The sequence below is a fragment of the Oncorhynchus tshawytscha genome, linkage group LG24 (genome assembly GCF_018296145.1).
Source record: "Oncorhynchus tshawytscha isolate Ot180627B linkage group LG24, Otsh_v2.0, whole genome shotgun sequence".
Taxonomy (NCBI): Eukaryota; Metazoa; Chordata; class Actinopteri; order Salmoniformes; family Salmonidae; genus Oncorhynchus; species Oncorhynchus tshawytscha.
The window spans coordinates 25,264,652-25,280,053 of NC_056452.1; the positions used below are offsets into that span (position 1 = coordinate 25,264,652).

Below are 15,402 nucleotides of genomic sequence, written 5' to 3' on the forward strand. Positions count from 1 at the left end.
GAGGACACGCACAGGAAGCCTGGTGCGGGGAGCTGCTACCGGAGGACTGGTGTGTGGAGGTGGCTCTGGATTGGCTAGACCGTAAAGGCGTACTGGAGATCTTGAGAGTAGTGTTGGCACAGGACGTGCAAGGCTAAGGATGTGCACAGGAGACCTGGTGCGTGAGGCTGGCACCAACTTCACCAGCTGACTAACACGCACCTCAGGACGAGTATGGAGCGCTAACTCAGGTGCCATCAAATCCCCGACACGATCCGTCGGACGAATATGGTATCTATAACACCAAGCTAGCAACTCCCTCATTACTCTCCACTCCACTTTCCCCATTAACTCCTTCACAGTCTCTGCTTCGCTCACCTCTAACACCGGCTCTGGTTCTGGTCTCCTCCTTGGCTCCTCACGATAAACAAGGAGAGTTGGCTCAGGTCTATCTCCTGACTCAGCCACTCTCCCTCTGAGCCCCCCCCCAATACATTTTTGGGGCTGCTTTTCGGTTTTCGCTCCGCGCCGCCGTGTCTTTCTTTTCGACTCCATTCGTCTATAACCCTCTTCGTACTGTTCCAGCGAATCCCAGGCGGGCTCAGGCACTCTCTCTGGGTCGGCCGCCCACCTGTCTATTTCTTCCCACGTCGTATACTCCAAGCCTCTGCTATCCATAACGTCCTCCCTTCGCTGCTCCTGCTGCCTGTTACCACGCCACTCGGTCCGTGTGTGGTGGGTGATTCTGTAATGGCGTTCTTCGTTTGTCGAAAGAGAGGACCGAAATGCAGCGTGGTGGTTACTCATGTCTTTAATGAAAATATGACGATACATGAAATAACTAATGAATACAAAACAACAAACGGAACGTGAAACCTAATACAGTGTTCTGGTGAACACTACACAGAGACAGGAACAATCACCCACGAAATACAAAGCGAAACCCAGGCTACCTAAATACGGTTCCCAATCAGAGACAACGAGAATCACCTGACTCTGATTGAGAAACGCCTCAGGCAGCCAAACCTATGCAACACCCCTACTCAGCCGTAATCCCAATAATACAAAAACCCCAATACGAACCACAACATATAAACCCATGTCACACCCTGGCCTGACCAAACATATAACGAAAACACAAAATACTATGACCAAGGCGTGACAATAAATTGGGAATTGAAGGCATCTATAGTGTTAACTTCAATAGTGTTAGATGAAAATGACAGCTCTTTCAAAAAGTTGCAGCGTTATATGCAACATTATCGGCAAGTGACTTGATGCCTACTGTGCCAAAGCGATTTAGAGTCGTTAAACGGGAGTGACGACGAGTGTGTTGACAATGGTAATATTATAAAATTCTGCTTTTAACAACTTTCAAAATTTGTATTATCAAAAAGGTTATGCATGCCAACATGTTAGGCAATAAGAGTAGGCAAAGTGATCGTGTCAGAAAGAAATGATATCTACCTTTTTACCATTACAACATTTGATGTACAGTCACATTCACTGTAGTTGTCTGGAGCCTGCTATAGAGTTCACAGTGGGCGATGCCTCATCGTGATCGTGGTCGTGGTTATTCTCCATCATTTGCAGCAATGTCAATGCACGTCATCACTATCTTTCCTTTGGGGTACCTCAAACTGTCGTGATTACCAGCTGAGATATACTTTTATAAGTCGATTTTATTCCTGGCTCAGAGTTTGGAGAGTTTTTGTTGTCTTAAAACAGGTTAACAGGATTCCTAGGACCTTTTCTGAGATGCTTTGTGGATACGGGCCCTGGTCCAAATGCATGGGAGTATATAAATATAATGTCTTTGAAAGTAATTGAAATGCCCTAAATAGTATTTGAACTCAGGAGAGGGAAGGATGAGAGCGGAGAGGGGTAGAAAAGAGAGTAAAGGAAGCAGGCTGCACTTCCTCTCTCCCCCTTGCCTCCCTCTCTCTGACCTCCCTGCCTCCCTCCTCTCCCCCTCCTCCCTTCCTCTCCCCCCACCTCCCTTCCTCTCTCTCTCCCTCCCTCTCTCCTCCCTCCTCCCTCCCCCCCGCCTCCCTCCCCCCGCCTCCCTCCCTCTCTCCCCCTTCCTCTCTCCACTGCTTTCACCATGGAGGGGAAACAGCAAATATTTGTGCTTTGTTCCAGAGGGAATTCATGATGTGACAGACACATTTGTGACATTGGGAAAACAATTGTATCTGATCCAAGGGGATGAAGCAGGAAAACTATCAAACAAACTGTGTCCTGTTAACATGTAGTGAATGTGAAACCTGTAAGTAGGACTAAAAGCAGTCTTAGAAGTGATCCAAACAGTTGAAATAAAACCAGTTGTACTTGTTTCAACTGACAAATGGACACGTTGTTTTGTCTCCTGTGATTCCAACATGCTGAATGATCAATCAAGCGATTGAAAGTGCTAGTAGCTCTTCTCACTAATAATGCTGGTAGTGTGGCTGCCATTTGCAATGCACGTGTTCATCCATGTCATGAGCACTGGAATTATCTTAGCTATATGATGTCCATATGAGATCCACTCACCGGACAGTTTATTAGGTACACCACCCTGTTCACAAAAATTGATCACTTCTACAGACAGTGAGTCACGTGGCCTTGGCTTGCTATATAAAGCAGGCAGACAGGCATCGAGGATTTCAGTTACTGTTTGATTGAACATTAGGATGGGCAAAACGAGTGACCTAAACGACTTTGAGCGTGGTACGATCGCTGTTTCCAGGCACACCGGATTCAGTATTTCAGAAATGGCCGCCCTCCTGGGATTTTCCTGCACCATAGTGTCTAGTGCAACAGGTCTACTACCAGTAGCTCGGTCCACCTACCAGTATCTCACAGTCCACCTCTGCTCACAGTCCACCTACCAGTAGCTCACAGCACACCTACCAGTAGCTCACAGCACACCTACCAGTAGCTCACAGTCCACCTACCAGTAGTCTCTCACAGTCCACCCAGTAGCTCACAGTCCACCAGTAGCTCACAGTCCACCTACCAGTAGCTCACAGTCCACCTACCAGTAGCTCACAGTCCACCTACCAGTAGCTCACAGCCCACCCCACCTACCAGTAGCTCACAGTCCACCTACCAGTAGCTCACAGTCCACCTACCAGTAGCTCACAGTCAGTCCCCACCTACCAGTAGCTCACAGTCCACCTACCAGTAGCTCGCAGTCCACCTACCAGTAGCTCGCAGTCCACCTACCAGTAGCTCGCAGTCCACCTACCAGTAGCTCGCAGTCCACCTACCAGTAGCTCACAGTCCACCTACCAGTAGCTCACAGTCCACCTACCAGTAGCTCACAGTCCACCTACCAGTAGCTCACAGTCCACCTACCAGTAGCTCACAGTCCACCTACCAGTAGCTCACAGTCCACCTACCAGTAGCTCACAGTCCACCTACCAGTAGCTCACAGTCCACCTACCAGTAGCTCACAGTCCACCTACCAGTAGCTCACAGTCCACCTACCAGTAGCTCACAGTCCACCTACCAGTAGCTCACAGTCCACCTACCAGTAGCTCACAGTCCACCTACCAGTAGCTCACAGTCCACCTACCAGTAGCTCACAGTCCACCTACCAGTAGCTCACAGTCCACCTACCTTCATGAACCAACATCCATGAGGAACGTTTTTGACTTGAAGAATCCATTCCCCAAAGACTTCAGGCTGTTCTGGAGACAAAGGGGTGTCCGATCCGGTACTAGATGGGTGTACCTAATAAACTGTCTGGTGAATATTGGTTAGATTTCAATAATTTACAAGGCCAATAAAATTTTGGTAGTGTAGTCTGGAAACTCCACTTTCGTCTGGTGTTCTTTCCTGTCTGTAAAATCTAGCGCAGCCTAAAAAAAAGTCCAGGGAAAAAACCCTTTGTGAAAGTGAAATCACTGTAGCTTTGTCCTCCCTCAGTGCCCATATTAGGACTGTTTAGGATCTGTCAGAGAGAGAGAGAGAGAGAGAGAGAGAGAGAGAGAGAGAGAGAGAGAGAGAGAGAGAGAGAGATGCATGCCTTCTCAACAGTTGGCATCATGTAGGGTAGAGGTTGTGAAACTGGGTATCCACTGTCTCCACCCAATCTCAAGAGATATGTTACGGGTCTCATTACCATCCCCCCTAGACTGTCGGGCCAAAAGGGATTCGTAACACACTGTCTCCACCCAATCTCTTCTCCCCCAGTTATTTTTTGGGACACTGCACTATACAACTTTATTTGACGGCAGAACAATCAGAGGCTGTAAGCTTGTAAGTACAGTATCCTTACCTACTTAGATTATTGTGTGCGTGTGCCTTCCAGCCTGCCTGCTTGCCCTTAAAACACACATGAGTGAGTGAGTGAGTGAGTGAGTGAGTGAGTGAGTGAGTGAGTGAGTGAGTGAGTGAGTGAGTGAGTGAGTGAGTGAGTGAGTGAGTGAGTGAGTGAGTGAGTGAGTGAGTGAGTGAGTATTTGTTGGTCATGTCACCTCGACAGACATCTCATGATGACTCTCAGGGTCTCAATCTCAAAAGGTTATTTTGTTTTCCTCAGCGCTAATGACAGTCTGTGTTAGATGGTGAATTCAGCTGAACTCTGGGTGTTTCTTTGGTAGGCCTACTAAGGCTGTGGAGAGAGGAAAATGCATAAATGTGGAGAAGTTCAGGCTTTGCAGATTGCATGCAGGGGGGAGAAGTTTTGGTGCGGGGGGAGCCCCAGGTTGCAATTCAGAACCTCTCATACCCATTTTACAACGCCAAAGTATTTTTTAACTCATTGACTTTTGTAGATAAGTCTAAACAGCTCTATTTTTCTCAATGTCTATTTTAAAGCGTAAGTGTGTAGACACTACTGTATTTATACTTTGGATATGGTCTTTCATCAGGAAAAGTAATTTTAAAAACTGCTTGAGTGGGACTTGAAAACTATTCAGATTCACCCAGAATTTCTCCTGACCTGTTCTTAATTATCACTACAGCTCCACAGTTGCCATGACTACAGATCAGGGCTGTGGTTAATTCCAGTCCTTCAAGACATAGAACTACTGCTTGAAGCATACAGTCTATGTCCAATCTGATGTAGGTTAATGTAGGTTAATGTATAAGCTATTCATGTTTTGTGGTATTTGTTCTTTGTGCTTTAGGACACATGGCAAAATGCTTCTGCTGTTTCTGAGTCTCGGTTTGTTCACTTCTAATGTCCAGTCAGAAAAACAAGGTAAACTGCACACTTTATACATTATTATGGTTGTTATGAGTGAGAAAGTTATAGGTTCAAAGATCATAACCCCGAGACATACTAACCTCCCCTGTTATTGTATTGGTGAGGGGTTAGCATGTCTTGGGGGTAGGATCTTTGACCCTCTCATCATTATTCACAATTAAATCAGGAGTATTCATCATTGTGGTAGCAAACACATTATTGTAGAAGTGTTTAGAAACATATGCTGTTCTTATTTATAATAAAAGTGACTCCAAAATGACACAATACATTATTTACCATTCATTTCTATTGAGCAGAAAATAACTGAAACACAACCAAAACTAACAACAAATGCATCCAACAAGTTTGAAGAGTCAAATTGCATGCTAGGAATATGGGACCAAATACAAAACCTTTTCGATACTTTATATATAAGAATCTTCATTGGTGTCAATATTTATGAACCCTGCCATGTTGAGAGAAAAAAAGACATGTGATTAAATGTAATTGTTTTGTCATGTTCAGATTGAACACAGACAGTTTTGTAGCTTCATTGATGCTGACAGAGGTGTATAAATTCCAGTGGTGGAAAAAGTACCCAATTTCCATACAAGAAAAGATGCCTTTTAATAGAAAACGACTGAAGTAAAGTGAATTTCACCCAGTGAAATACTACTTGATTAAAAGTATTTGGTTTTAAATATACTTCAGTATCAAAAGTAAAAGTTAAAATAATTTCACATTCCTTATTTAAGCAATCTAGATGACAAGATTTTGTATTATATATTGTTTTACTGTTAGCCAGGGGCACACTCCAACACTCAGCGTTTGCATTGGGTAGAATTACCCTCTTACATTTTTGTGCATTAAACAAGAGGGGGGTTCTACTAAGCTACAGTGCAGTCAGAAAGTATTCAGACCCCATTCCACATTTTGTTACTTTCCAACCTTATTCTAAAACGAAGTAAATAAATAAAAATTAATAATAAATACACAATACCCCATAATGACAAAGCAAAAACACGTTTTTATGTACATTTTTGCAAATGTATTAAAAATAATATCAGAAATACCTTATTTACATAAGTACCCAGACCCTTTGCTATGAGACTTGAAATTAAGCTCAGGTGCATCCTGTTTCCATTGTTCATCCTTGAGATGTTTCGACAACTTGATTGTAGTCCACCTGTGGTAAATTCTATTGATTGGACATGATTTGGAAAGGCAAACTTTTTTTATATATATATTTTTTTATATCACCTTTATTTAACCAGGTAGGCCGGTTAGGGTTAGGGGTTAGGGTTAGGGGTTGGGGTTAGGGTTAGGGTTAGGGTTAGGCAATAAATCGGCAAAAGTTGCAAAGTAATTACAATTTAGAAATTAACATTGGAGTGATAGATGTGCAGATGAGGATGTGCAAGTAGAAAATACTGGTGTGCAAAAGAGCAGAAAAAAATGAAAACAATATGGGATGAGGTAGGTAGTTAGTTGGATTGGCTATTTACAGATGGGCTGTGTACAGCTGTAGCGATCGGTAAGCTGCTCTGAGAGCTGATGCTTAAAGTTAGTGAGGGAGAAATAAGTCTCCAACTTCAATGATTTTTGCAATTTGTTCCAGTCATTGGCAGCAGAGAACTAGAAGGAAAGGCGGCCAAAGAGGTGTTGGCTTTGGGGATGACCAGTGAAATATACCTGCTGGAGCACGTGCTACGGGTGGGTGTTGCTATGGTGACCAGTGAGCTGAGATAAAGTGGAGCTTTGCCTAGCAAAGACTTATAGATGACCTGGAGCCAGTGTGTTTGGCGATGAATATGTAGCGAGGACCAGCCAACGAGAGCATACAGGTTGCAGATGTAGGTAGTATATGGGGCTTTGGTGACAAAACGGATGGCACTGTGGTAGACTTTGTCAATTCTGTAAGGCTCTTCAGAATGAGATGGAATAAAGTGTCCCACGAAATTGAAAACCCCATTTTTTTCTTTCTGAGTTTGCGAGTTTGCTTGTTCTTAACAGCTTTAACTTGTTACCTTTTAGAATCCCTTCCCCTGGCATTTCACACAGACTATCCAAACCCCGAAATCGGTTCTATCCCAGCCACCATAAGGAATGAGTCCTGTATTGCTGCTGACCCTTCTGTAAACAGCAAGGGAAGTAACTGCATAACTCTTGATTCTGTCCCTGTTAGACCACGTGCTCCACATCTGAGACACGGCTGATAACATTTGCGGTTTAGGACACTGTCGTCAACCCCCCCCTGCATCTTTGTTCTTCCCTGGCCTGTGGCACCTCTGTTGGTTATCTGCACACCCGCGGTATTGCCAACTCGCACGGCTGCAGTGAGCAGAATTTGATTTGACTCTCAGAGCAGCCTGCACTATTTCTTTCCAGTAAGAATGCTGAGCCACTACACGGCAATAGCACAATGCCAAATCTACACTGGACCGTGAATGTTCCTGAGTGAATGTTCCTGTTGTGAAATTGTTACATTACTTGTTAGATATTACTGCATGGTCGGAAATAGAAGCACAAGCATTTCACTACACTCGCATTAACATCTGCTAACCATGTGTATGTGACCAATAACATTTGATTTGAGTGGCCGAGTTACAGTTTTGACTTAAATCTACCTGAACATCTATAGCAAGACCTGAAAATGGTTGTCTAGCAACAATCAACTTGGCAGAGCTTGAAGGTTTTGAAAAGAATAATGGGCAAATGTTGCACAATCCAGGTGTGCAATGCTCTTAGAGACGTACCCAGAAAGACTCACAGCTGTAATCACTGCCAACGAGGCTTCTATTATTGACTCATACTAATGTAAATTCAATATGTCTGTATATAATGTTCAATACATTTACTGAAATGTCTAATCAAATGCATTCACTTTGTCATTATGAGGTATTATGTGTAAAACATATATTTAATAAAATTAGTAAAACAACTAAATGTGAAATAAGTCAAGGGGTAATAAACGTTTCTGAAGGCACTGTACATGATAATTGTTTATTCTAGTGTGCCCACAAGACTTACAACACTTGTCTGAAGGTAACCCAGTACCACTGCTCTAATAGCCATAAACACTCAATATTATGAAAATGATGAACCAGAATGAAAATTTACGCTAACGGGTGGCCATAAAGAACTAGCTAAAAGCCACGCCTCCAATAAGCCATGCCTCTAATCTGACAGTCTGTCACCTCTACAATATGTTAATAAAAAGGTACATATTTTAACCCCTCACATTACCAAAAGTTTCCAGTCCTTTTCAGGGGGGTTACTCAAGGACCTGCAAAGGTTCCGCTGGTGTGTCAAACCAAAAGGTTCTTCCAGGCAGCTCTACTTCTAAGAGTGTACAGACATTATTGCTGATCTTTATGAAGGGTGTTAATCATTTCAGGACACCATTGAATGATAATGTATATATGAATGTGAATGTACACGTTTGTCATTGTATGTACAGTATATGAACACGTTTGTCATTGTATGTACAGTATATGAACACGTTTATCATAATGTAAAATGTACTGGAACAATGCTATGATATTATGTTGCATGTTCATTCCTTGATATAGTTTGATACCCAATATTATCAATTTTTATCCTTTAATTCATTGACATCCGATACTATGTTGCTTGTTGATTAATTCATGTCCTTGTTTGTTTTCCAGGGGTTAATGTAACGTGTGAAAATCAATCGGTTGTAGCAGGACAGAACCACAACCTGACATGTAGAGTGGATTACAGTCATGCATATCAGAATAAGAAGGGTGATGTAGGTAACAGTGAGACGGGATGTAAAACTGAACAGTATTTCTGGAAGGATAAATCAAAAACTCCAATACGAAATTGTGATTGTACAAAAGATTGTAACACTACGATAACAACCAACACCTACTTTTGTGAGATCAAAAATGTTACCAAAGCTGATGAGGGAAACTACACTTTTACCATTAACACAAACTGTGGCAACGGACATGGCACATTGAATGTTTCCGTTAAATGTGAGTACAATGTTAATATCCAGTGACCAGTGTTACACAGGTTAAATGGGTTCATGTGATATGACCAGGAAAAGGTCCAGTAATTCAAATTAAATGTGATAATACAGTATTCATATACACTGAGTGTACAAAACATTAGGAACACCTGCTCTTTCCATGACATAGACTGACCAGGTGAATCCAGGTGAAGGCTATGACCCTTGTTGATGTCACTTGTTAAATCCACTTCAATCAGTGATGATGAAGGGGAGGAGACAGGTTAAAGAAGGATTTAATTGATTTAGCATTGAGATAAATGAGACATGGCTTGTGTATGTGTACCATTCAGAGGGTGAATGGGCAAGACAAGATTTAAGTGCATTTCAATGAGGTATGGTAGTAGGCGCCAGGAGCACCAATTTGAGTGTGTCAAGAACTGCAACGCTGCTGGGTTTTTCACGCTCAAAAGTTTCCTGTGTGTATCAAGAATGGTCCACCATGCAAAGGACATCCAGCCAACTTGACACAACTGTGGGAAACATTGTAGTCAAGATGGGCCATTATCCCTGTGGAATGCTTTCGACACCTTGTAGGATCCATGCCCCGATGAATTGAGGCAGTTTTCAGGGCAAAGGGGGGTGCAACTCAATATTCGGAAGGTGTTCCGAGTGTGTTGTACACTCAGTGTATATATTCCAAATGGGGCTTGATACTGCAACATTTGTGAGTATTCTGAGTGCTAAACTCTCTTTATTTTCTCAGTGAGCAATGAAAAACAAGCGTTTCTGGGATCGTCAGGTCACCTATCGTCAGCATCATCACTGTTCTGGGTTTTCTACTGTTTCTCATCTTAAGACTTAATAGTTCCTTGAGAAACAATGACAAAGCTACCAGAGAGGCCCTAAACCAGAAGCCTGCATAACTTTCAGTCTGGATTAGCTGTGTGTGTTGGTTCTACAATCCTTGTGGGGACAGAAATATCTCATTTACATAAGTAGTCAAACTCCTAAGTCAATAAATACTTTGTAGAAGCTCCTTCTGCATTGATTACCGCTGTGAGTCTGTCTGGGTACGTCTCAAAGAGCTTTCCACATTTGGATTGTTCAAAATGTTCCCATTATTCTTTTCTAAATTCTTCAAGCTCTACCAAATTGGCTGTTGATCATAGCTAGAGAACCATTTTCAGATCTTGCCATAGATTGACTGTCTTCTTGGCAACTCTAGTGTAGATTTGGCCATGGTTTATTGTCCAGTTGAAAGGTGAATTCATCTCCCAGCGTCTAGTGTATTGGATTTGCCTATAACACAAAAATAACACTTTGTATTCAGGACAAAAACTGAATTACTTTGCCATGTTTTTTGCAGTACTACTATAGTGCCTTGTTTCAAACATGATGCATGTTTTGGAATATTTTTATTCTGTACAGGCTTCATTTTCACTCTGTCAATTATTATTATTTATTTACCTTTATTTAACTAGACAGGTCAGTTATGAACAAATTCTTATTTACAATGACAGTCTACCGGGGAACAGTGGGTTAATTGCCTTGTTCAGGTGCAGAACAACAGGCTTTTACCTTGTCAGCTCAGGGATTCAATCCAGGAACCTATTGGTTAATGGCACAACACTCTAACCACTAGGCAACCTGCCGCCCCATCAAACTAGTCAAGGTTAGTATTGTGGAGTAACTACAATGTGTTTGATCCATCCTCAGTGTTCTCCTATCACAGCCATTAAACTCTGTAACTGTTTTAAAGTCACCATTGGCCTCATTGTGAAATCCATGAGCGGCTTCCTTCCTGTCTGACAACTGAGTTAGGAAGGACACCTGTATCTTTGTAGTGACAGGATGTATTGATACACCACCCAAAGTCAAGTTAGTAACTCCACCAAGCTCAAAGGAATATTCAATGTCTGCTTTTTGTTTTACCCATCTACCAATAGGTTCCCTATACAAGGCATTTGGAAAACCTCCCTGGTCTTTGTCCTTGGATCTGTGTTTGAAATTCCCTGCTCGTCCGAGAGACCTTACAGATAATTGTATGTGTGGGGTACAGAGATGAGGTAGTCATTAAAAATCATGTTAAAACACTATTATTGCACACAGAGTGAGTCCATGCAATGTATTATGTGATTTGTTAAGCAAATGTTTACTCATGAACTTATTTAGACTTGTCATAACAAAGGGGTTGAACACTTTTTTACTTAAGACATTTAAGATGTTTATTTTTTTCATTATTTGTAAAACTTTTGAAAAACTTAATTCCACTTTGACATTATGGGCTATTGTGTGTGGACCAGTGACCCAAACATCTCAGTTGAATCTATTTTCAATTCAGGCTTTAACACAACAAAATGTGAACAAAGTCAAGGGGTGTGAATACTTTCTGAAGGCACTGTGTCATTTGATGTGTTGTATTATTCTGTAAAACTCACAAACAGTGATTTACCACTAAGCTTGGTTTGTATAATTGATGTAATATTCTGCATGGAAATGTTGTTATGAACTGGAAATAACCAGTCGTTATAAAGTTACTTCTATCATATAGAGCTTGTTGTCTTGTATTTAATTATTATCTACACCAATAATGTATATTTCAGATATCACAGTACATACAGTAGCTCTGCAGAGTGGTCACTAGCTGGCACAACAGCAAAGTCATAAAACCTAACCATAACTTTAACCCTAGATATTATTATTCAGATCAACATTTTTACATCTACAGTGTTAAATGTAACACTTAATGTGTATATGTGACCCATCAAAAGAGTACTATTAAATAAACACTGTTCAAAGTGTTGACAAACTAACACTCCTAGAGCATTGGTTCCCTAACACCATGGGTTATTCATACTTTAAAACTATTAGAGATGATGCTGCTACACTTTTTAGTTTTATTCCATAACACAGTATTTTGGGGGAGAGTGTTGTTTTAACACTGTAAGACCATCTGCATGTTTAACTCAAATACTTAGTAAGTTCAATGAAAAGTCATTATTACTTAAACGGACTCCAAACTAAATGAGAAGTCAAATCAACAACATTATGCTCTACTGCATGTTGATGTTTGTGAATTGTTTTTAAAATCTGTGTTTTTGCCAGAACATCAAGTGATTTATTAATTAATCTTATGCTGCACAAAGATTAATAAAACAAGTCTAAACTAATCATTTAGTTTTTTTGCACCCTTACTAAAATGGTTATTCTAGTTGAAATGGATGAGGTAATCTCCTCACACTGTTCTGAACCGTGGCTGTCATTATGAATGCAGGTTGCAGGTGAATAGAATTTCCAACTGTTGTATATCCTATTTCTGTCTGGATTCCAATAGGAATAACACATCACTTTGCAGGCCTGCATAATGTGACTTGCAGGTATGTAAGTAAGCATTTCACAGTAAGGTCTAAACCTCTTGTATTCGGCGCATGTGAAAAATATAATAAAATCATTTGAGGTAGGGTTGCAAAATCTTGATACATTTTCCAAGTTTTCCAGAAATCCCTTTTGGAAGTTTCCTGGAAACTCTACAAACAGTTTTCGTTTTTTTATTTGGGAATTTTGCAACCCTAAATACAGGCCTGCCGTGGCCTGTAAATCATCAGTGTCAGGCCAATAGTAATGTTACGTTTCATACCATGCTCTGAGGCGTGCGTCAAAAATGCTAAGTATCCATCTTCGAAGCAGTTTGCCGATACGTGTTTCACTTTATCAGAAGCTTCGTTTGATCACATGCTTTTTCAAACTGTGTGTTACAAAATGCGATATCTCACATAAAACTGGGCTTCACTGAGTTTGCTTAATGAATGAATACCATTTTATGTTTCACACACACACACACACACACACACACACACACACACCACGTATCCTATTTAAACCTTTACAGTACAAATCCTTTATTTTAATCCCCTCATCTTTACAGTCAGGCCCAGTGTATGGAGTCATAGTGACAGAGAAAGGACAATGTGGAGGCAGCAACAGAACAGATGCTATGGCCCTGAGGTCATTTCCTATCTGTGGGAACAAATCATCAGTGTCCTAACACTCCTGCACTCCTGCATCTGTATTGGTTTAATAAGCAACACATTGTGGGAAAACTTCTGGGAAATCCCACACTGGACCAGAACATTCCAATATGCTGTAATTGTAGATCACAATTCTTGATGATTCCTTGATATTAGGAAACGCCCGTTGGTGCCAGTCATTGATCAGTCCATTGATACCAGCTATGGTCACTTCCAGTTTTATGAGATTTATGGTTTCGACACAGATTATTTGTTTACTTTGTAGGTTAGGAAAGCTAACATGACAAGAAATCTCTAGCCACTTTATTAAAAATTGGATGTAATAAATGTATCCCTAGTCACTTTAAACAATGACACTTTATATAATGTTAACATACCCTACATTACTCATCTCACGTGTATATACTGTACTCTATACCATCTACTGCATCTTGCCTATGCCGCACAGCCATCACTCATCCATATATACAGTGGGGAGAACAAGTATTTGATACACTGCAAATTATGCAGGTTTTCCTACTTACAAAGCATGTAGAGGTGTGTAATTTTTATCATAGGTACACTTCAACTGTGAGAGACGGAATCTAAAACAAAAATCCAGAAAATCACATTGTATGATTTTTAAGTAAATAATTTGCATTTTATTGCATGACATAAGTATTTGATACATCAGAAAAGCAGAACTTAATATTTGGTACAGAAACCTTTGTTTGCAATTACAGAGATCATACGTTTCCTGTAGTTCTTGCGTTTCCTGTAGTTTGCACACACTGCAGCAGGGATTTTGGCACACTCCTCCATACAGACCTTCTCCAGATCCTTCAGGTTTCGGGGCTGTCGCTGGGCAATATGGACTTTCAGCTCCCTCCAAAGATTTTCTATTGGGTTCAGGTCTGGAGACTGGCTAGGCCACTCCAGGACCTTGAGATGCTTCTTACGGAGCCACTCCTTAGTTGCCCTGGCTGTGTGTTTCGGGTCGTTGTCATGCTGGAAGACCCAGCCACGACCCATCTTCAATGCTCTTACTGAGGGAAGGAGGTTGTTGGCCAAGATCTCGCGATACATGGCCCCATCCATCCTCCCCTCAATATGGTGCAGTCGCCCTGTCCCCTTTGCAGAAAAGCATCCCCAAAGAATGATGTTTCCACCTCCATGCTTCACGGTTGGGATGGTGTTCTTGGGGTTGACCTCATCCTTCTTCTTCCTCCAAACACTGCGAGTGGAGTTTAGACCAAAAAGCTCTATTTTTGGCTCATCAGACCACATGACCTTCTCCCATTGCTCCTCTGGATCATCCAGATGGTCATTGGCAAACTTCAGACGGGCCTGGACATGCGCTGGCTTGAGCAGGGGGACCTTGTGTGCACTGCAGGATTTTAATCCATGACGGCGTAGTGTGTTACTAATGGTTTTCTTTGAGGCTGTGGTCCCAGCTCTCTTCAGGTAATTGACCAGGTCCTGCCGTGTAGTTCTGGGCTGATCCCTCACCTTCCTCATGATCCTTGATGCCCCACGAGGTGAGATCTTGCATGGAGCCCCAGACCGAGGGTGATTGACCATCATCTTGAATTTCTTCCATTTTCTAATAATTGCACCAACTGTTGTCACCTACTCACTAAGCTGCTTGGCGATGGTCTTGTAGCCCATTCCAGCCTTGTGTAGGTCTACAATCTTGTCCCTGACATCCTTGGAGAGCTTTTTTGGTCTTGGCCATGGTGGAGAGTTTGGAATCTGATTGATTGATTGTTTCTGTGGACAGGTGTCTTTTATACAGGTAACAAACTGAGATTAGGAGCACTCCCTTTAAGAGTGTGCTCCTAATCTCAGCTCGTTACCTGTATAAAAGAGGAGATTTCCTGGGAGACAGAAATCTTTCTGATTGAGAGGGGGTCAAATACTTATTTCCCTCATTAAAATGCAAATCAATTTATAACATTTTTGACATGCATTTTTCCTGATTTTTTTGTTGTTATTCTGTCTCTTACTGTTCAAATAAACCTATCATTACAATTATAGACTGACCATTTCTTTGTCAGTGGGCAAACGTACAAAATCAGCAGGGGATCAAATACTTTTTTCCCTTACTGTATATCCATAAAAATTATGCCAGCTGATTCATGATTTCGACTGGTTGAGAAACGCTGTCTGCCGGTCTGTCTCGTCCCGACTCTCGACACATTCATTACTATGGGACAGCTGGAGATCGAATTTGAATATTGAAATATTGAAATGTTGCA

At 41.6% G+C, this 15,402-nt stretch overlaps 1 protein-coding gene across 1 annotated transcript in view; it reads left to right on the plus strand.

Moving 5' to 3' along the window:
• The window catches only part of LOC112237618, a 29,678-nt gene extending 19,062 nt beyond the window's left edge, over positions 1-10,616 (plus strand). The window contains exons 6-8 of the mRNA XM_042305570.1: positions 5,100-5,173; positions 8,827-9,159; positions 9,901-10,616. Coding sequence (XP_042161504.1) covers positions 5,100-5,173; positions 8,827-9,159; positions 9,901-9,992 — 499 coding nt within the window. The 3' untranslated portion in view covers positions 9,993-10,616. The remainder of the gene's footprint in view (positions 1-5,099; positions 5,174-8,826; positions 9,160-9,900) is intronic.
• Positions 10,617-15,402: the final 4,786 nt, after the last annotated feature.